The 23,407-nt window shown below is 41.3% G+C and overlaps 2 protein-coding genes across 6 annotated transcripts in view; both read right to left on the bottom strand.

The window, feature by feature from the left end:
- The window catches only part of TADA2A (transcriptional adaptor 2A), a 164,347-nt gene extending 150,107 nt beyond the window's left edge, over positions 1-14,240 (bottom strand). For 3 of the 4 annotated variants that reach the window (XR_015058727.1, XM_085883406.1, XM_085883404.1), the window contains exon 1: positions 13,832-13,868. Coding sequence is in view for 2 of the 4 variants with exons in the window: in XM_085883406.1 (XP_085739532.1) it covers positions 13,832-13,850 (19 nt within the window). In the remaining 2 variants the exon portion in view is untranslated. Of the gene's footprint in view, positions 1-13,831; positions 13,869-13,914 lie in introns of those variants that run through there. The other variant, XM_085883407.1, reaches the window with a different exon arrangement.
- Positions 14,241-17,099: 2,859 nt separating this feature from the next.
- The window catches only part of ELOVL6 (ELOVL fatty acid elongase 6), a 35,126-nt gene continuing 28,818 nt past the window's right edge, over positions 17,100-23,407 (bottom strand). For both annotated transcript variants that reach the window (XM_085883399.1, XM_085883400.1), the window contains one exon: positions 17,100-19,767. In XM_085883399.1, coding sequence (XP_085739525.1) covers positions 19,343-19,767 — 425 coding nt within the window. In that variant the 3' untranslated portion in view covers positions 17,100-19,342. The remainder of the gene's footprint in view (positions 19,768-23,407) is intronic.

The following is a 23,407-nucleotide window of genomic DNA, read 5'->3' as shown; positions in this document are numbered from 1 at the left end:
GACGTAATCCAAAACACCTCACCGTGACGTAATCCAAAACACCTCACCGTGACGTAATCCAAAACACCTCACAGTCACATAATCCAAAACACCTCACAGTCACATAATCCAAAACACCTCACAGTCACATAATCCAAAACACCTCACAGTCACTAAATTCAAAACACCGCACAGTCACTAAATTCAAAACACCTCACAGTCACGTAATCCAAAACACCTCACAGTCACGTAATTCAAAACACCTCACAGTCACGTAATTCAAAACACCTCACAGTCACGTAATTCAAAACACCTCACAGTCACGTAATTCAAAACACCTCACAGTCACGTAATTCAAAACACCTCACAGTCACGTAATTCAAAACACCTCACAGTCACGTAATTCAAAACACCTCACAGTCACGTAATTCAAAACACCTCACAGTCACGTAATTCAAAACACCTCACAGTCACGTAATTCAAAACACCTCACAGTCACGTAATTCAAAACACCTCACAGTCACGTAATTCAAAACACCTCACAGTCACGTAATCCAAAACACCTCACAGTCACGTAATCCAAAACACCTCACAGTCACTTAATCCAAAACACCTCACAGTCACATCATTCAAAACACCTCACAGTCACGTAATTCAAAACACCTCACAGTCACGTAATTCAAAACACCTCACAGTCACGTAATTCAAAACACCTCACAGTCACGTAATTCAAAACACCTCACAGTCACGTAATTCAAAACACCTCACAGTCACGTAATCCAAAACACCTCACAGTCACTTAATCCAAAACACCTCACAGTCACATCATTCAAAACACCTCACAGTCACGTAATTCAAAACACCTCACAGTCACGTAATTCGAAATACCTCAGTCACGTAATCCAAAACACCTCACAGTCACGTATTTCAAAACACCTCACAGTCACGTCATTAAAAACACCTCACAGTCACGTTATTCAAACCACCTCAAAGTCACGTAATTCAAACCACCTCACAGTCACATAATCCAAAACACCTCACAGTCACTAAATTCAAAACACCTCAGAGTCACGAAAACCAAAACACCTCAGAGTCACGAAAACCAAAACACCTCACAGTCACATCATTCAAAACACCTCATAGTCACATCATTCAAAACACCTCATAGTCACGTAATTCAAAACACCTCATAGTCACGTAATTCAAAACACCTCACAGTCACGTAATTCAAACCACCTCATCACCTAATTCAAAACAACCCAGTCACCTCATTCAAAACACCTCACAGTCACATCATTGAAAAACACCTCACCGTCACGTAATCCAAAACATCTCGCAGTCACGTAATTCAAAACACCTCACAGTCACGGAAACCAAAACACCTCATCACCTAATTCAAAACAACCCAGTCACCTCATTCAAAACACCTCACCCTCACCTCATTCAAAACACCTTACAGTTACCTCATTCAAAACACCTCACAGTCACTTAATTCAAAACACATCACAGTGACATAATCTAAAACACCTCACAGTCACCTCATTCAAAACACCTCACCTTCACGTAATTCAAAATACCTCACAGTCACCTCATTCAAAACACCTCACATTCACGTAATTCAAAACACCTCACATTCACGTAATCCAAAACACCTCACAGTCACGTAAGTCAAAACACCTCACAGTCACGCAAGTCAAAGCACCTCACAGTCACGCAAGTCAAAGCACCTCACAGTCACGTAATTCAAAGCACCTCATAGTCACATCATTCAAAACACCTCACAGTCACGTAATTCAAAACACCTCAACCTGACGTAATCCAAAACACCTCAACGTGACGTAATCCAAAACACCTCAACGTGACGTAATCCAAAACACCTCAACGTGACGTAATCCAAAACACCTCACCGTGACGTAATCCAAAACACCTCACCGTGACGTAATTCAAAACACCTAACAGTCACGTAATTCAAAACACCTCACAGTCACATAATCCAAAACACCTCACAGTCACATAATCCAAAACACCTCACAGTCACATCATTCAAAACACCTCACAGTCACGTAATTCAAAACACCTCACAGTCACGTAATTCAAAACACCTCACAGTCACGTAATTCAAAACACCTCACAGTCACGTAATTCAAAACACCTCACAGTCACGTAATTCAAAACACCTCACAGTCACGTAATTCAAAACACCTCACAGTCACGTAATTCAAAACACCTCACAGTCACGTAATTCAAAACACCTCACAGTCACGTAATTCAAAACACCTCACAGTCACGTAATTCAAAACACCTCACTGTGACGTAATCCAAAACACCTCACCGTCACGTAATTCAAAACAACTAACAGTCATGTAATTCGAAATACCTCAGTCACGTAATCCAAAACACCTCACAGTCACGTATTTCAAACCACCTCAAAGTCACGTAATTCAAACCACCTCACAGTCACATAATCCAAAACACCTCACAGTCACTAAATTCAAAACACCTCAGAGTCACGAAAACCAAAACACCTCAGAGTCACGAAAACCAAAACACCTCAGAGTCACGAAAACCAAAACACCTCACAGTCACATCATTCAAAACACCTCATAGTCACATCATTCAAAACACCTCATAGTCACGTAATTCAAAACACCTCATAGTCACTTAATTCAAAACACCTCACAGTCACGTAATTCAAACCACCTCATCACCTAATTCAAAACAACCCAGTCACCTCATTCAAAACACCTCACAGTCACATCATTGAAAAACACCTCACCGTCACGTAATCCAAAACATCTCGCAGTCACGTAATTCAAAACACCTCACAGTCACGGAAACCAAAACACCTCATCACCTAATTCAAAACAACCCAGTCACCTCATTCAAAACACCTTACAGTTACCTCATTCAAAACACCTCACAGTCACTTAATTCAAAACACATCACAGTGACATAATCTAAAACACCTCACAGTCACCTCATTCAAAACACCTCACCTTCACGTAATTCAAAATACCTCACAGTCACCTCATTCAAAACACCTCACATTCACGTAATTCAAAACACCTCACATTCACGTAATCCAAAACACCTCACAGTCACGCAAGTCAAAACACCTCACAGTCACGTAATTCAAAACACCTCACAGTCACGTAATTCAAAACACCTCACAGTCACGTAATTCAAAACACCTCACAGTCACGGAAACCAAAACACCTCATCACCTAATTCAAAACAACCCAGTCACCTCATTCAAAACACCTCACCCTCACCTCATTCAAAACACCTTACAGTTACCTCATTCAAAACACCTCACAGTCACTTAATTCAAAACACATCACAGTGACATAATCTAAAACACCTCACAGTCACCTCATTCAAAACACCTCACAGTCACGTAATTCAAAACACCTCACAGTCACGTAATTCAAAACACCTCACCGTCACGTAATTCAAAACACCTAACAGTCATGTAATTCGAAATACCTCAGTCACGTAATCCAAAACACCTCACAGTCACGTATTTCAAAACACCTCACAGTCACGTCATTAAAAACACCTCACAGTCACGTTATTCAAACCACCTCAAAGTCACGTAATTCAAACCACCTCACAGTCACATAATCCAAAACACCTCACAGTCACTAAATTCAAAACACCTCAGAGTCACGAAAACCAAAACACCTGAGAGTCACGAAAACCAAAACACCTCATAGTCACATCATTCAAAACACCTCATAGTCACGTAATTCAAAACACCTCATAGTCACGTAATTCAAAACACCTCACAGTCACGCAATTCAAACCACCTCATCACCTAATTCAAAACAACCCAGTCACCTCATTCAAAACACCTCACAGTCACATCATTGAAAAACACCTCACCGTCACGTAATCCAAAACATCTCGCAGTCACGTAATTCAAAACACCTCACAGTCACGGAAACCAAAACACCTCATCACCTAATTCAAAACAACCCAGTCACCTCATTCAAAACACCTCACCCTCACCTCATTCAAAACACCTTGCAGTTACCTCATTCAAAACACCTCACAGTCACTTAATTCAAAACACATCACAGTGACATAATCTAAAACACCTCACATCACCTCATTCAAAACACCTCACCTTCACGTAATTCAAAATACCTCACAGTCACCTCATTCAAAACACCTCACATTCACGTAATTCAAAACACCTCACATTCACGTAATCCAAAACACCTCACAGTCACGTAAGTCAAAACACCTCACAGTCACGCAAGTCAAAGCACCTCACAGTCACGTAATTCAAAACACCTCATAGTCACATCATTCAAAACACCTCACAGTCACGTAATTCAAAACACCTCAACCTGACGTAATCCAAAACACCTCAACGTGAAGTAATCCAAAACACCTCAACGTGACGTAATCCAAAACACCTCACCGTGACGTAATCCAAAACACCTCACCGTGACGTAATCCAAAACACCTAACAGTCACGTAATTCAAAACACCTCACAGTCACGTAATCCAAAACACCTCACAGTCACATAATCCAAAACACCTCACAGTCACTAAATTCAAAACACCGCACAGTCACAAATTCAAAACACCTCATGGTCACGTAATCCAAAACACCTCACAGTCACGTAATCCAAAACACCTCACAGTCACGTAATTCAAAACACCTCACAGTCACGTAATTCAAAACACCTCACAGTCACGTTATTCAAAACACCTCACAGTCACGTAATTCAAAACACCTCACAGTCACGTAATTCAAAACACCTCACAGTCACGTAATTCAAAACACCTCACAGTCACGTAATTCAAAACACCTCACAGTCACGTAATTCAAAACACCTCACAGTCACGTAATTCAAAACACCTCACAGTCACGTAATTCAAAACACCTCACAGTCACGTAATTCAAAACACCTCACAGTCACCACCTCACAGTCACGTAATCCAAAACACCTCACAGTCACTTAATCCAAAACACCTCACAGTCACATCATTCAAAACACCTCACAGTCACGTAATTCAAAACGCCTCACAGTCACGTAATTCAAAACACCTCACAGTCACGTAATTCAAAACACTTCACAGTCACGTAATCCAAAACACCTCACCGTCACGTAATTCAAAACACCTAACAGTCATGTAATTCGAAATACTTCAGTCACGTAATCCAAAACACCTCACAGTCACGTATTTCAAAACACCTCACAGTCACGTCATTAAAAACACCTCACAGTCACGTTATTCAAACCACCTCAAAGTCACGTAATTCAAACCACCTCACAGTCACATAATCCAAAACACCTCACAGTCACTAAATTCAAAACACCTCAGAGTCACGAAAACCAAAACACCTCACAGTCACATCATTCAAAACACCTCATAGTCACATAATTCAAAACACCTCACAGTCACATCATTCATAACACCTCACAGTCACGTAATTCAAACCACCTCATCACCTAATTCAAAACAACCCAGTCACCTCATTCAAAACACCTCAGTCACATCATTGAAAAACATCTCACCGTCACGTAATCCAAAACATCTCGCAGTCACGTAATTCAAAACACCTCACAGTCACGGAAACCAAAACACCTCATCACCTAATTCAAAACAACCCAGTCACCTCATTCAAAACACCTCACCCTCACCTCATTCAAAACACCTTACAGTTACCTCATTCAAAACACCTCACAGTCACTTAATTCAAAACACCTCACAGTCACCTCATTCAAAACACCTCACCTTCACGTAATTCAAAATACCTCACAGTCACCTCATTCAAAACACCTCACATTCACGTAATTCAAAACACCTCACATTCACGTAATTCAAAACACCTCACATTCACGTAATCCAAAACACCTCACAGTCACGTAAGTCAAAACACCTCACAGTCACGTAAGTCAAAACACCTCACAGTCACGCAAGTCAAAACACCTCACAGTCACGTAATTCAAAACACCTCATAGTCACATCATTCAAAACACCTCACAGTCACGTAATTCAAAACACCTCAACCTGACGTAATCCAAAACACCTCAACGTGACGTAATCCAAAACACCTCAACGTGACGTAATCCAAAACACCTCACCGTGACGTAATCCAAAACACCTCACCGTGACGTAATCCAAAACACCTCACCGTGACGTAATCCAAAACACCTCACCGTGACGTAATCCAAAACACCTCACAGTCACATAATCCAAAACACCTCACAGTCACATAATCCAAAACACCTCACAGTCACATAATCCAAAACACCTCACAGTCACTAAATTCAAAACACCGCACAGTCACTAAATTCAAAACACGTCATAGTCACGTAATCCAAAACACCTCACAGTCACGTAATTCAAAACACCTCACAGTCACGTAATTCAAAACACCTCACAGTCACGTAATTCAAAACACCTCACAGTCACGTAATTCAAAACACCTCACAGTCACGTAATTCAAAACACCTCACAGTCACGTAATTCAAAACACCTCACAGTCACGTAATTCAAAACACCTCACAGTCACGTAATTCAAAACACCTCACAGTCACGTAATTCAAAACACCTCACAGTCACGTAATTCAAAACACCTCACAGTCACGTAATTCAAAACACCTCACAGTCACGTAATTCAAAACACCTCACAGTCACGTAATTCAAAACACCTCACAGTCACATCATTCAAAACACCTCACAGTCACTTAATCCAAAACACCTCACAGTCACTTAATCCAAAACACCTCACAGTCACATCATTCAAAACACCTCACAGTCACGTAATTCAAAACACCTCACAGTCACGTAATTCAAAACACCTCACAGTCACGTAATTCGAAACATCTCGCAGTCACGTAATTCAAAACACCTCACAGTCACGGAAACCAAAACACCTCATCACCTAATTCAAAACAACCCAGTCACCTCATTCAAAACACCTCACCCTCACCTCATTCAAAACACCTTACAGTTACCTCATTCAAAACACCTCACAGTCACTTAATTCAAAACACCTCACAGTCACCTCATTCAAAACACCTCACCTTCACGTAATTCAAAATACCTCACAGTCACCTCATTCAAAACACCTCACATTCACGTAATTCAAAACACCTCACATTCACGTAATTCAAAACACCTCACATTCACGTAATCCAAAACACCTCACAGTCACGTAAGTCAAAACACCTCACAGTCACGTAAGTCAAAACACCTCACAGTCACGCAAGTCAAAACACCTCACAGTCACGTAATTCAAAACACCTCATAGTCACATCATTCAAAACACCTCACAGTCACGTAATTCAAAACACCTCAACCTGACGTAATCCAAAACACCTCAACGTGACGTAATCCAAAACACCTCAACGTGACGTAATCCAAAACACCTCACCGTGACGTAATCCAAAACACCTCACCGTGACGTAATCCAAAACACCTCACCGTGACGTAATCCAAAACACCTCACAGTCACATAATCCAAAACACCTCACAGTCACATAATCCAAAACACCTCACAGTCACATAATCCAAAACACCTCACAGTCACTAAATTCAAAACACCGCACAGTCACTAAATCCAAAACACCTCACAGTCACGTAATTCAAAACACCTCACAGTCACGTAATTCAAAACACCTCACAGTCACGTAATTCAAAACACCTCACAGTCACGTAATTCAAAACACCTCACAGTCACGTAATTCAAAACACCTCACAGTCACGTAATTCAAAACACCTCACAGTCACGTAATTCAAAACACCTCACAGTCACGTAATTCAAAACACCTCACAGTCACGTAATTCAAAACACCTCACAGTCACGTAATTCAAAACACCTCACAGTCACGTAATTCAAAACACCTCACAGTCACGTAATTCAAAACACCTCACAGTCACGTAATTCAAAACACCTCACAGTCACGTAATTCAAAACACCTCACAGTCACGTAATCCAAAACACCTCACAGTCACGTAATCCAAAACACCTCACAGTCACTTAATCCAAAACACCTCACAGTCACATCATTCAAAACACCTCACAGTCACGTAATTCAAAACACCTCACAGTCACGTAATTCAAAACACCTCACAGTCACGTAATTCAAAACACCTCACAGTCACGTAATTCAAAACACCTCACAGTCACGTAATCCAAAACACCTCACAGTCACTTAATCCAAAACACCTCACAGTCACATCATTCAAAACACCTCACAGTCACGTAATTCAAAACACCTCACAGTCACGTAATTCAAAACACCTCACAGTCACGTAATTCGAAATACCTCAGTCACGTAATCCAAAACACCTCACAGTCACGTATTTCAAAACACCTCACAGTCACGTCATTAAAAACACCTCACAGTCACGTTATTCAAACCACCTCAAAGTCACGTAATTCAAACCACCTCACAGTCACATAATCCAAAACACCTCACAGTCACTAAATTCAAAACACCTCAGAGTCATGAAAACCAAAACACCTCACAGTCACATCATTCAAAACACCTCATAGTCACATAATTCAAAACACCTCACAGTCACATCATTCATAACACCTCACAGTCACGTAATTCAAACCACCTCATCACCTAATTCAAAACAACCCAGTCACCTCATTCAAAACACCTCAGTCACATCATTGAAAAACATCTCACCGTCACGTAATCCAAAACATCTCGCAGTCACGTAATTCAAAACACCTCACAGTCACGTAATTCAAAACACCTCACATTCACGTAATCCAAAACACCTCACAGTCACGTAAGTCAAAACACCTCACAGTCACGTAAGTCAAAACACCTCACAGTCACGCAAGTCAAAACACCTCACAGTCACGTAATTCAAAACACCTCATAGTCACATCATTCAAAACACCTCACAGTCACGTAATTCAAAACACCTCAACCTGACGTAATCCAAAACACCTCAACGTGACGTAATCCAAAACACCTCAACGTGACGTAATCCAAAACACCTCACCGTGACGTAATCCAAAACACCTCACCGTGACGTAATCCAAAACACCTCACCGTGACGTAATCCAAAACACCTCACAGTCACATAATCCAAAACACCTCACAGTCACATAATCCAAAACACCTCACAGTCACATAATCCAAAACACCTCACAGTCACTAAATTCAAAACACCGCACAGTCACTAAATTCAAAACACCTCATAGTCACGTAATCCAAAACACCTCACAGTCACGTAATTCAAAACACCTCACAGTCACGTAATTCAAAACACCTCACAGTCACGTAATTCAAAACACCTCACAGTCACGTAATTCAAAACACCTCACAGTCACGTAATTCAAAACACCTCACAGTCACGTAATTCAAAACACCTCACAGTCACGTAATTCAAAACACCTCACAGTCACGTAATTCAAAACACCTCACAGTCACGTAATTCAAAACACCTCACAGTCACGTAATTCAAAACACCTCACAGTCACGTAATCCAAAACACCTCACAGTCACTTAATCCAAAACACCTCACAGTCACATCATTCAAAACACCTCACAGTCACGTAATTCAAAACACCTCACAGTCACGTAATTCAAAACACCTCACAGTCACGTAATTCAAAACACCTCACAGTCACGTAATTCAAAACACCTCACAGTCACGTAATCCAAAACACCTCACAGTCACTTAATCCAAAACACCTCACAGTCACATCATTCAAAACACCTCACAGTCACGTAATTCAAAACACCTCACAGTCACGTAATTCAAAACACCTCACAGTCACGTAATTCAAAACACCTCACAGTCACGTAATCAAAACACACATATATATATATATATATATATATATATATATATATATATATATATATATATATATATATATATATATATATATATATATATATATATATATATATATATATATATATATATATGAGAAAACAATTCCCTGCGCAGACAGTAACCATCTCCGATTTTGAAAATTCCTACCAGAAAAAAAAGTTATGACGTCAAAATATCTCCGCTAATGGAAATCGCCGAAAAACTATCTCCGAAACTAGGCAAGCTTTTTAAATTTGGTTTGCGGGAATCGAACAGGGCATTAGCAGAGACGAATTACCGCACATATAATAAATCACTATGATGTCATATAAATTTTTATGACGTCATTCCTATTTTTTTGACATTTTTTGTTTCACAACCCAGAGTTTTCATCGGATCTTCGTGAAACTTGCCATGTATATGCAAAAAGCCCACGCGCAGGCAGTAACCATCTCCGATTTTGGAAATTCTTCCTAGAAAAAAAGTTGACCTCATAATATTGCCGCTAATGGAAATCGCCTATACCATTGTCTCTGAAACGAGGTAAGCTGTTTGAATTTTGTTTGTGGGAATCGAGCCGGGCATTAGCACAGATAATTTATCGCAAACCTGATGCATCACAATGACGTCATATTCATTTTTATGACGTCATCATTCAGAGGACGAGGATCTTAGCTCATTTGAGCTTGTTTGAGCAAATAATGCACAAACTCGACATACCTTGAGGCTGGGTAACCTGCTAGTATTATTGAAACGTACATTTCATATTTTTATTTTTACTTCTACTTTTCATCCTAATTACTCAAGATCTGCAAACACTAAATCCCCCCTCCCCACAATGCAGAATGGTAGGGTCCATCGATAAGCTTGGTAGGGGCTCCTCCTTCTGACTCCCCATTTATTGATCTTCCTTTCCCTCTTCCTCGTACTCTGAAGCCGCTGCCAACACAATACATTTGTATTTGGGGAAAGTCATCATAGGGTCATTCAGTGTCAAATCAGCCAAAAAAATGAAATTCTGCGGTAACCCCCTCAGATTTTCCTGAAAAAAAATTCTCAAAGCTACCTTAACATATATGAGGAAGGTTTGCCAAGTTATAGCTCAAAATTCCAAGTAGTGTCCGAGATATGGCCCTACAAACACCCTCGGGGTGTTTCAATTCTGGCAGTCGCGAGTTGCAGATTTGTATATGAAGCATTTTTGGTGGGCTCTAAATTCCAGAGTTTTACAAACAGAGTTCTAAAAATTCACACAAATGGTGTCTATTAGTGAGGCTTTCAGAATCTGACATCAAAAATGGTCTACTTGAAATACTTTTTAAGAAAAGTACTCTCAAAAGTAGTGATTTGTAACATGCAGTCCAAAGAATTTGAGTTTTCAAATTGCTGCCAACAGTCAGTTTATTCATCATGAAGAATTTTGTTGCCTGATTCACATAATCTAGTGACTGGATCATTTTCACAAGAAAACTGAAACCTTTTAGAGCAAAATCTTGGGTGCTATAGGTGTCTGAACTTTGATCCAGATTCAACGACAATGAAATTTACCCTGGTTTTACCCCAAGTGTTCACCATGTTTACAGTTACACAGCTCTTTTAAATTTTTGTCACTTAAAGACACATACATAGGCAAACTGTGGTCGAAAATTCAAGAGTTGTTCTCAATCCCTTCTATTTTTAAACGATTTTTATAAAGGCCCACCATTTTAAAAAAAAACATGTTCGATGAAGGATGTAGAATAAAAGCAATAAGTGTGCTTTTGAAGTGGAAGCCATGCCAAACATTCATAAGTTGGCACCACAATGATCAAATTGTTGTGTTTTTTTGGTCAGAACAAGTATGTGGTTACTTTAATTTGGCTCACATTATTTTTAAAAGGATATTTTAGTTTTAGGCTGCCACCAATCTCAACAACAAATTAAGACATATCATGTGATCATAATAATCACCATTATAAATATTCATTTGCATATCTAATTGTATATATACTTAGTGTACATTGTACGAAAGTCTAATTTGTAAAATGTAGGTACAATATCTGATTCAACTTTTATTTTCATAATTTCATATCAAATTGTAAGGACAAATGTACTTGGATCCATTGTACAAAGTGAACAGTGATTAGTTTTATAATTGCCAGGATATAATAAAATGTAACAATGAGCATTGGCAGTTACTACAGGGCTGTGTATTCGGTGAAAGCCTAAATAAGATAGAGTTGTGCTTCATGCTTAACTTTGGAAATTATTTTGGTACACTTCTTTAAGCTTTACAAAACTGATTTATATATTGTTAGATTCCACTTCAGTCATACTTCCTTAAAATATCTTTATTTTTCTATATGTTTGCTAGTAAAAAAAATTATTTGAAAAAAAGTCGCTTTTGGGACTGCAGAATCATTAGAAATTGATACACTTTTTGTAAATTACTTCAAAACTTCAAACCACACATTTATGATATTTTGCATGAATATGAAGGTTTACACAAGTATTTACTTGGTATAAATTTGATGTTTATGTGCAAATTTAATTCGATGATATGAGATTAATAATGTTCTAAATATTTCTTACTTTTATATCATACAAAATGCACTATTGAACATTGTGCCTATTTTCATGATCGAGATAAGTGTTAGCATCTCATTTTTAATTGGAAAAATACATTTTTGAGCCAAAGTAAATTAACCACAAAGTTATTCTGACCATGAAACACTACTGCATGCTCATTGTGGTATCAGCTTAGGAATTCTTGACATGGCTTCCGCTTCAAAAGCACACCTATTGCTTTTATTCTACATCTTTCATCAAACGTGTTTTATTTAAATCGTGGGCCTTTATAAAAATCGTTTAAAAATAGAAGGGATTGAGAACAACTCTTGAATTTTCTACCACAGTTTGCCTATGTATGTGTCTTTAAGTGACAAAAATTTAAAAGAGCTGTGTAACTGTCAACATGGTGAACACTTGGGGTAAACCGGGGTACATTTCAATGTCGTTGAGTCTGGAGCAAAGTTCAGACACCTATAGCACCCAAGAGTTTGCTCCAAAAGGTTTCAGTTTTCTTGTGTAAATGATCCAGTCACTAGATTATGTAAATCAGGCAACAAAATTCTTCATGATGAATAAACTGACTGTTGGCAGCAATTTGAAAACTCCAATTTTTTTGACTGCATGTTACAAATCACTACTTTTGAGAGTACTTATCTTAAGAAGTATTTTAAGTACAACATTTTGATGTCAGATTCTGAAAGCTTCACTAATAGGCACCATTTGTGTGAATTTTTAGAACTCCGTTTGTAAAACTCTAGAACTTGGAGCCCTCCAAAAATGCTTCAGATACAAATGTGCAACTCGCAATTGCTAGAATTTAAACATCCCGGGGGTGTTTATAGGGCCATATCTCGGACAATACTTGGAATTTTGAGCTATAACTTGGCAAACCTTCCTCATATATGTTAACGTAACTTTGAGAATTTTTTCAGAAAAATCTGAGGGGGTTACCGCAACCCGCGGCTGAAATGACACGGAATGACTGCACAAGAAGATCCAATAAAACTGAAAACGACGGCCACGTGGTACCACGACGGCATGGTTTCCATGGAGACCGCCATGCTGTTAAGCGGTGCCGAGCACTCCGTTCCGTGAGAGTGCTTACTTGAGCGTTTTTAATCAAGCAAGCCACTTAGCAAGCAGTCGCAAGTTGCTTGCTAACGGAACACAGCCCTGGTTGTCCGCAGCGAGTGTGAACTGTACCTAGTAGTCGTACAGCAGGATAAACATGGAAAACATGGCGCGGGTCGGACTGCGATGCCGACTCGCGCACAACAAAAGGGAAACAGAACTGAATGAATGAAAATCGATCACGACGAGAGCAACGAAGGAAGTCACGATTCGGGCAACAACACCTGGTCGCACAGAAAGAACACACAAACTGAAAAAGAAACCGCATGGGAGCGGCAACAAATCGGAGCGTCTTCAATGTACCATGGCAACCACAAGCCTTGACAATCAACCAAATACACCACAATCCCTTACGAACATGCGGACAAGTAATCCATGGTGGTGACGTGAACCAGATGTCATGTGGTGTTGTTGTTGTTATTTTAATCATCGTTGTTGTACCTTCAGGTTGTTGACGCAGGGCCCGGCGCTAAACATTCGATGCTCAGTCCAGTGAGAATATGGTACTTCTTCACTTCTTCAGATGATGTGACAACAAAGATTTCCACGGGATACAAAAAAAAACCTGAAGCTGAAGAAAAAAAAACAATATCCCCCTTCCGCCACGCGGCGGGGATAAAAACTGAAGCTGAAAGAAAAAAAAATCCCAAACCTCGCGAGAGTTCGCAACAATCAACGGACTTTAACGGAATAACACGTGACCTTGTCCCACAGCCCGAACGGGTCCGACGATTGTGAGGAAAAGTCAATGGTTCGGACAGGAAACTGGTGATTCGATACACTGGACAGACATATTGTGTCTGCAAAATAAATATATTGAAATTTCGATGAAGCAGATTCGTCACAGACGTAATGTTCACACGATGTCGGTGTGTCATTCAATGATCATGGAACACACCTGTTTGTCCCAACATCAGACAAACGATCTTCCTCAGGACCAGCGGCTACATGAACACTTTGGAGGAGTGGAGAGGGATGAGGGGGGGATGGAAGGTGAGGGAGTGGGGGGTGGAAAGTGAGGGAGTGGGGGTGGAAAGTGAGGGAGTGGGGGTGGAAAGTGAGGGAGTTGGGGGTGGGGGGATGGAAAGTGAGGGAGTTGGGGGGTGGGGGGATGGAAAGTGAGGGAGTGGGAGGGTGGAAAGTGAGGGAGTGGGAGGGTGGAAAGTGAGGGAGTGGGAGGGTGGAAAGTGAGGGAGTGGGAGGGTGGAAAGTGAGGGAGTGAGAGGGTGGAAAGTGAGGGAGTGGGAGGGTGGAAAGTAAGCGAGTGGGAGGGTGGAAAGGGAGGGAGTGGGGGTGGAAAGGGAGGGAGTGGGGGTGGAAAGTGAGGGAGTTGGGGGTGGGGGGATGGAAAGTGAGGGAGTGGGAGGTGGAAATGGAGGGAGTGGGGGGTGGAAAGTGAGGTAGTTGGGGGTGGGGGGATGGAAAGTGAGGGAGTTGGTGGGGGGGATGGAAAGTGAGGGAGTTGGTGGGGTGGGGGGATGGAAAGTGATAGTTGGTGGGGGTGGGGATGGAAAGTGAGGAAGTGGGGGTGGAAAGTGAGGGAGTTGGTGGGGTGGGGGGATGGAAAGTGATAGTTGGAGGGGGTGGGGATGGAAAGTGAGGGAGTGGGGGGTGGAAAGTGAGGGAGTTGGTGGGGTGGGGGATGGAAAGTGATAGTTGGAGGGGGTGCAAGGTGAGGGAGTGGGAGGATGGAAGGTAAAAGAATGGGGGGTGGATTGTGAGGATGGGGGGGGGGACGGGTGGGATGGAGTTTTTAATGGCGACTATTATTCAACTTGGCTTGGTTGGCCGGGGGAAGCTTGGCCCAAGTATTTCATGAATTGGTTGGCCTGGCCTGATGTTAGAATAAGTAGTTTAGGTAGGAATTTGGAATGGTGCCAGCAATAGCTCGCCTCCTCCCCACAAAGGACACAGTGTGATCTATAACGTCCACCAACTAATGCCGGAAGAAAGGATGCCCAGTTCAACGTTCATCAGAGGGATGGCACACACAATGATGAATAACACTGCCTATGAAACACTGGGATGACAGTTTTTAGCTAGGTCGGGATTCAAACCCAAGCTAGGCAGCTTAGAGTCGAGTGTAGGCAGCTAAATGTAAGGAAGAACCGCACACCATGTTTGCTCTGCTTTGGTGAAGCTGGGTTTTCATAATGAGATTAGTAAAGCCACCTGTGAATCATTTGAGCCACAGGTCCATCCCCGAAGCAAGGACAAAGAAGAGCTTGAAGGTGGGGGTGGTGAGTTAGTTGTGCTTCCAGCACATCCCCCCCCCCTCCCAACCCTCAACAGCAAAACACCTTCAGTGGAGTACAGTTTTGTACGCACCATGTATGTACCAATTGGTGCAGGAGTGGGATTGAATCCATAACTCCAGGGAAAAATTCTGACATTTGATTTTCTCCAAATTATGTACAAAATGTGAATTCAGCAAAATTTCTGGAGTGACACCTGATAAATGTCAGGAGAGAATTAAGGAACGTTGAAGGTCGTCGAGTGCGGAATAAAATCTGCTGGACTACAAATTACAAATGTAAATGATTTCAAGTTAATTAAACGAATTTACGGCCTTTTTTCTGTCAAATCTGTGGCAAATGAGGTGGCCCAGCAGGTGGTGACGTCACCACCATCTCAAAATGGTGAAGCAAAATGAGATGATCATCAACACATTTATGGCCTGTCCCAGAGATAAAAGGGTGGTGGCCCAAGCGTGGATTAGAGAAGGCTTCGGACAAGACAACGAGTGGATACCACCCAGCAGGGTTTGACAACACCTTGCAATAGGTCTCCAGGAAGATTTTGAAAAGAAATGCAGAGTTGTCACTGGGCAAAGCAGGAGTCAGTGTCAATGTAAGAGTTAACAGCAGTTCAGTGGAGGAGATTCGGTCAAGGTGGACAGTGAAGGTAAGGTCAATGACAGCATCAAGATGGACAATAGGTATGGTCAATGGCAGTATTAAGGTCAACAGAGATCCAAGTCTGTGACCTGCCGGTGGTATATGTGATAGCAACGCGTTGACTGTATGAGTGGACTTCATCGACTCGTCGTCAACAATTGCTATCAATGGAACCTTCGTCTCTCCTACCCCATTTGTGGTACCGAAGCCCCTTCAATGTCCACCGACGACCAGTGCTGGCAGAAGGGTCCTCCAGGTTAAAGTCCAATCGAGGGAGGACACACAAATTAATTCCTCGCTCTACACTCACAACACCAGGATGATAGTTTATAGTTGGGTATGCTATAGACAACTCAGAAGGGAGTGTGAATACTTTTAGGGTCAAGGCTATCTTGGCCACCCTCCTGGATAACCATCTCCCAATATATCAAACATTGATAAGCTTGGTGGTGGTTAAGGTGGCTGGCTTAAGATCTTAGGATCTTGAGTTTGAGCCCTTGTCATGCTGTGGTGGGTTGACTCAGCCTGTCATGCTTCCAAGGTCAGTAAAATGAGTACCAGCTGACTGTACACAGGGGCACTGCATCAGCGGCACAGCCGCACTCCCAGCAGTGATGCAGCCAGCACCCACAGGCTGTATACGAAACGATGCTCAAATCTTGATGATAGCAGCACGTGACTAAAAACAATATCCTCCGTTCGTTCCCTCAAATTAAAACAAGGCACAGATTTGTTCTTTTTTTCACTTTGTCATTTATTTGGACACTACACCTGTTTATTGTTCACCTTCATCCATGAGCTTCGGATCACATTATAGAACAGCTTCAAGGTATTTAAAAAAGTGCCAATTTCCTGCTCGTGTTGTATTAACACTGTTTTACTATCAAACACATGAAGGTCTGGTGTAACAAAAAGTGCACAGCTGGTCAAATAATTTGGCAGATCAAAGGGAAAACAGACAAAAACAAACTTTCACAAATATCTTGGATAAGAGACAAATAAAATGATATCAAAATGTGGGAAGAGCATTTATGGCAGAGCAGGAAAATGTTTCTTAAGAGGAACGGAGCATGTGTTATGAAAATCATGGTGCCAAAGATCGTCGAACGTGACGAGCAATATTTGGATTTTACCAAAGGTACAAAAAAAAAAACAAAAAAAAAAAAGGAACAACAACCTGAAAACAAACAAAAAAAAAAGTATTATTTATTCAATAAAAACATACGGCCCCATTTTTGTGCAAATGCAAGGAATTCACAACTTGTGCCACTCTCTATTGTCCCCATCAGTGAAGTACGTGACGACGATTCTGCTTCCGTGAAAGAGAATTTCAGCATCAACCAAAAATTAAAGCTGTTTTTTCAAATTTATAACCAAAATTAGAAATACTGAATCCACTTACCACTTGATTCTAATGTTACCTCTGCCACCGAAGATGAAGGAGGTTATGTTTTCACCCCTCTCTGTCTGTCTGTTTGTGTGTAGGATATCTGAAAAAGTTGTGGACGGATTCGGATGAAATTTTGTGCGCAGGTTGGGTGTGTGACAAGAACAAATTGATTAGATTTTGTGAAGATCCGGATTTGGATCCAACTACGAGAATTTTTTTTAAGTGATTCTTCACCGTTGAGAGATCGGGCCAAAACGATATATAGCGAGATATCTCAAAAAAAGTTGTGGATGGATTCGGATAAAACTTGGTGGACACGTTGGGTGTGTGACAAGGAAAATTTTTTCCATTTTAGTGAAGATCCAAATCCGGATTTGCATACGAGGATTATTAAATTATTAAAGTGATTCTTCACCATTGATAGATGGGGCCAAAACTAGAATTAGCATGATATTTCAAAAATGTATTGGGCCCAATATTTTCTCGTGGATCAAGAATTTTGTGGTGGAAGTATGCTCTCTACCGAGTGCCCTTCTAGTTGTTGTTGTTGTTCTTTTTAAAAAATAAATATACCTATATACAGTGCAAATCATTAAGACTTGTAACCAATGTATAATTTACAACATACAGAATTGGCCACAAAGTCCCTATGCATGCAGTTAGAATTTATCTGTATGCTTCCCTCCATTCTCTGCACAAATTTGAATATTTCTCAATGTTCTTATGGACATCTTCTTCTTTGTTGAGGGTTGGAGGTCATAAAAGCTGCCCTTGACAGCTGTTTTGAGGTCTTCAAACTGTCAAGAATCAGCTATCCTGCTATCTTCGGCTGTCCTGCTAAGAATAAGCTATCTTGCAACAAGATGGTTCATCAGCACATGATGCTCTCGCAGTTAGAGAATATGTCGACGACGAATTCAGCGAACGATTGGACGTGGATCCGAGATCGTGTGGCATCCTCAAAGTCCCGACTTAACACCATGTGACAACTCGCTCTGGAGCATTGTGAAAGAAGAAATTTCTCATCTCTGCCGAACAACAGTTGAAGACCTCAAAACAGCTGTCAGGGGCTGCTTTTATGACCTCCAACCCTCAACATGGAATAAGATGTCCATAAGAACATTGAGAAATATTCAAATTTGTGCAGAGAATGGAGGGAAGCAAACAGATAAATTCTAACTGCATGCATAGGGACTTTGTGGCCACTGTACAATGAAGGCAGAGGAAAACGGGGCCTTAGACATATTTTTTATGCCAAAATGGTAGAATAACGATGCTTTGTACATTCCCTTTCTTTCTTTTCCACCTATCCCTTCCAAGTTCTTCTTCCTCCTCAACAGCAGCTCAACCCTCTCTTTTATTCCCACTCATTTCCCACTTTGTAAATTGTTTTCTAAATTTACAGCATTCCCTTATTTTCACTGTTGCTTTTAAGTAAAATGTCGACAACTCCAGAGTCATTGTAGGCAACGCATAAATGACCATTTTAACAATCATTTAAAATATATATTTGAACAATATAGCTGGGAATGATTCAAGGCAATTTGGAATTACGCAGCAAAAAATCCCGCCCAAAAAACACCTATGCTGATTTGACCACCTTCATCCGAGGTCGGATGTATGTATCGTAGAAGAAATGGCAGAAGAGGAGCAGATAGCTGAGATACATGAGTGACGACCAAACGATATTCTCCATGTACGATGGGCATTCATCCTGCTGCATCCAACCATATACCATGGCGTTCACGGCACACCCCATCACCATTTGGCTGATCTGCGTCGTCGTGACGAACATGGCAAATTGACGAGTGGGGTGTATGCCCGCCGCTCGCATCGTGTAGTAGGCGTACATGACCGCGTGCACAATGTAGTTCATGGTCATGAACCAGCCACCTCCCGCGACCATATCTTTGTATGAGTACCAGGAGTACAGGAGCACCGTGACATGGTGGTACCAATGCAGAAAAATGAGCTTTTGCTTGCGCAGCACAATGAAGACGGTGTCTCCTAGGCAAAAAAAAAAGAGCACAAACTGCTGCTGTATCGAAAGGGCCTTGAATGAAGCATTAATTGCATCAATAAAGCCATGTTAATGCAAGCTCAAAATGAACAATCTATTCAACTCCAGATTAATGGCTTGTCCTCGACTAGAGGATTATAAATGAAAGGCATCAAGAGAAAGGGAAGTGAAAGGGTGAATGAGACAGTGAATTATAAATCATTTAACCTGAAGAAATATTCCTACTTTGTACAATTAAAGACGATAAAGCAAGTTCCCCACGATGCTGCAAACCCTCACTCATAACAATATATTGTACCGTCATACGTGTTACTGTCCTCAAATCACAACATAAACGAATCTCGTGAAAATAATAAACCTACGAGCAAATGTTATCCGTGAAGACGTACTGCATGTACCGCCATTGTTGAGTGAATAAACTGAACCTGTAACCCCACCCAAAAACCTGGCCAGCTTGCACAGCATGTCTGCTCAACATGGACACTGAGGATGTCAGGATTCGATCAGTGCAGGTCTTTTTTTTCTCTCAAAGTACTGCAGCATATTGGAGCCGATATGCTCAATTTGTTTAAGCTGTGTAACAACAAGTACTTGCTCAAAATCTTGCTCTCACCATCAACTTGAAAAAGGAAGTGGAAATGCAATCTTGAGCTAACGGTTGGAGAACAATTTTGAGAATTAAAGTGAAATTCGGTGTCAGCCCATATATTCAGTTCAGTGAACAGACAAATCGATATAAAATGGAGTAATTGTTTGCATGTATGTATGTATTTGACCAAGGAAGCTGACACTTCAGGGGATTAATAAGGGCACCCTGAAGTTGTGCATATGCAAGTTTGGTTTGATTCCATCAAATTTTGAAAAAAAAAAAAAATTTCACCCAACTTGGCATTTCCTTCCTTTAGGAGGGAGAGTGGAACCAATTGCAAATATCCAAGCAATATAACTACATTGTATTATATATGCACACAAGCAGTATGCATGTTTTCGCCTCATTTGCGTAACCCAGGTTAATTTTATTTTTGAGAGCAATCGAGGCAGATGTCTGTTACCTTTACACTGCCCAAATGAAGGTATGCTTCAGAAGAACATGTTATATACTTGGAACAAGATTGCTTGTAGGGTGGTGATCATCAAGATCATAAAGAGGATAACATAGCCCCCTCCCCTCCCCCCCCCCAGCGGAGCAGGTGCTTCTCTTTATATAATGGAGCAGGTGTATGGATGTACAGGTAATGGGCAAAAAAATGGAAAAACCAATGCAAAGTCACTTAATAGGTCGTTGGGCCACCATGTGCGGCTAGTACGGCCTGTATACACCATGGCATAGAGTCCACCAGCGTCTGGAATTCTGCAGGAGGGATGCGGCATCATTCTTCCATGAGGAAGTCAATCAACTCACACCTGTTTGATGGAGGTAGAAAACGCTGTCTCGGGCGTCATTCCAGAATATCCCATAAATGCTTGATCGAGTTCAGATCTGGTGAGTGAGAAGGCCATGACATGTGGATAACATGAGTGTCATGCTCATCAATCCATCGGGTGATCACACGTGTTCTGTCGATGGGAGCATTGTCATCCTGGAAGACATCCCTCCAAGCAGGAAAGAAATGCTGCAACATGGGGTGAAGATGATCACTCTGTACCATTAAGTAGCAATTGCATTGACCTTGCCTTCTAAGGGAATGACTTCACCCAACCCATGACAAGGAAATGCACCCCACAACAATACAGAACCACCAGAACCCTTCACTGTTGGAACAAAGCACTCAGGGTTGTCGAGTTCTTTAGGTTGGCGTCACACGTGCACTCGTCCGTTTGTTGAGAACATGGTGAAGGATGATTCATCTTACCATATCACATTTCTCCACTGCTCGGTAGTCCATTGGCTGTACTCTTTGCACCACTATGCATTTCCAGGTGTGATGAGCAGTTTGTGCACTGCAACCCGATTATGGTATCCTGCTCTGAATAGTTCTCGGCAGACCATTTTTGATTAAACTGGCTGCTCGTGCTCCAGGTTGAAATTTACAGTCAATTGATCTGCAGTTGAGTGCCTGCTTTGCCTTGCACTTCAAATTACTACGTATCGATATTATCATCCTGGAATGTGCGCTTCCACCCACTGTTGCCCTTTGCTGGTGATGTCTTTCCCTCAGAGTTCCATGCTGACATCACCTTAGACACCGTTGCTCGTGAAAGATCAGCATATTGAACTGTCTATCATTGAAGCTCCTTTATACCCATCCCCAGATCTATGCCTCATCACAATTATATCATGGAGTTCTACGGACAGTTCCTTGGACTTCACGGTAGAGTTTCTCTTCTGACATGCACTGTCAACTGTGGGACCTTGTAAAGAAAGGTGTGTTTCTTTCTAAATCATGTCCAATCAATTTAATTGGCAACAGGTGGACCCCAATCAAGTTATAGAGAGATCTCGAGGATGATCAAAGGAAATTGGATGCACCTGAGCTCAATATGGAGTGTCACAGCAAAGCGGTTGAATACTCATTGACGCAAGACATTTCTGCTTTTCATTTTAAATTAATTTGTAAAAAATCTTTCAAAAAATTTCCACTTTGATATAGGGTATTGTGAGTAGATCGGTGACAACAAACAAACAAACTCAATTGAATCCATTTTAAATTCAGGCTGGAACACAACAAAATGTGAAAAAGTCAAGGGGTGTGAATACCTCCTGAAGCTTTGTACGTACGTGTGTATGTATGCATGTATGTAGGTATGATCTACTCCTCCAAAAGGATTTGACCGCGGAAGCTGAAACTTACAGGCATTAGTGAGGGCACCCTGAAGTTGTGCCTGTGCAAGTTTCGTTTGATAACATCAAGTTTTGAATTTTTTTTTTTTCGCCCACCCTGGCATTTTATTTCTTTGGGAGTGGTGAAGTGGGTGGGGGGGAGTGGTTGTCATTTTTCAAAAAGTCTGATAAGGAGGCCTAATTTGAGAATATGTCATAAAATAGAAGTTGTAGGAAATGGTCGATTTAGTGGGAACGAGTGGAACTGTTGTCCATACTGCACATTTTCTTTCCATGCATTACCTGAACTCTCACCGAGTCATCTAGAGGGGGATTGCACCATTATCACACACTCTCAACAAGCAGGCTGCAAAACAAAGCAATAAAGTGATTTGTTGCTGTGTATGTATGTTAGCATATTATTGATGCCTGGTGTTGGCTTAATGGTTAGAGTGGTGGCTTGGGATCCTCGGGTCCTGAGTTCAAATCCTGCTTAGTTGTTGAATTAATACCAGGTGGGGTTAACTCGGCCTGTCATCCTTCCGAGGTCGGCTAAATGAGTACCAGCATGCTGGTTTCCTGTGTCAGAGTGGCGACCCGTCCAGGATTGTGCCCAATAGCCAAGGAGACTGCTTCAGCGGAACAGACACTCTGCACAGAGTATGGTCCCAATGGATGGATGGATATTATTGATCACGTTTTGAAAGTTTGCTGAGCTCCCTGACTGACTGCTGCATTAACAGTGTTATTTTGCTTGGTATCGTAACATACATGCACTTGTCGGTGGTTGAAATGTTGCAGACACGTTATTGTTAGTTAGGGTTGCCTTGGGTCGTAGAACAATGTGTGTTGCATGGTAAAGGCCA

The sequence above is a fragment of the Eptatretus burgeri genome, chromosome 5 (genome assembly GCF_056783735.1).
Source record: "Eptatretus burgeri isolate ZD-2024b chromosome 5, Ebu_testis_v1, whole genome shotgun sequence".
NCBI lineage: Eukaryota > Metazoa > Chordata > Myxini > Myxiniformes > Myxinidae > Eptatretus > Eptatretus burgeri.
This window is presented reverse-complemented; position numbering and strand designations above follow the sequence as displayed.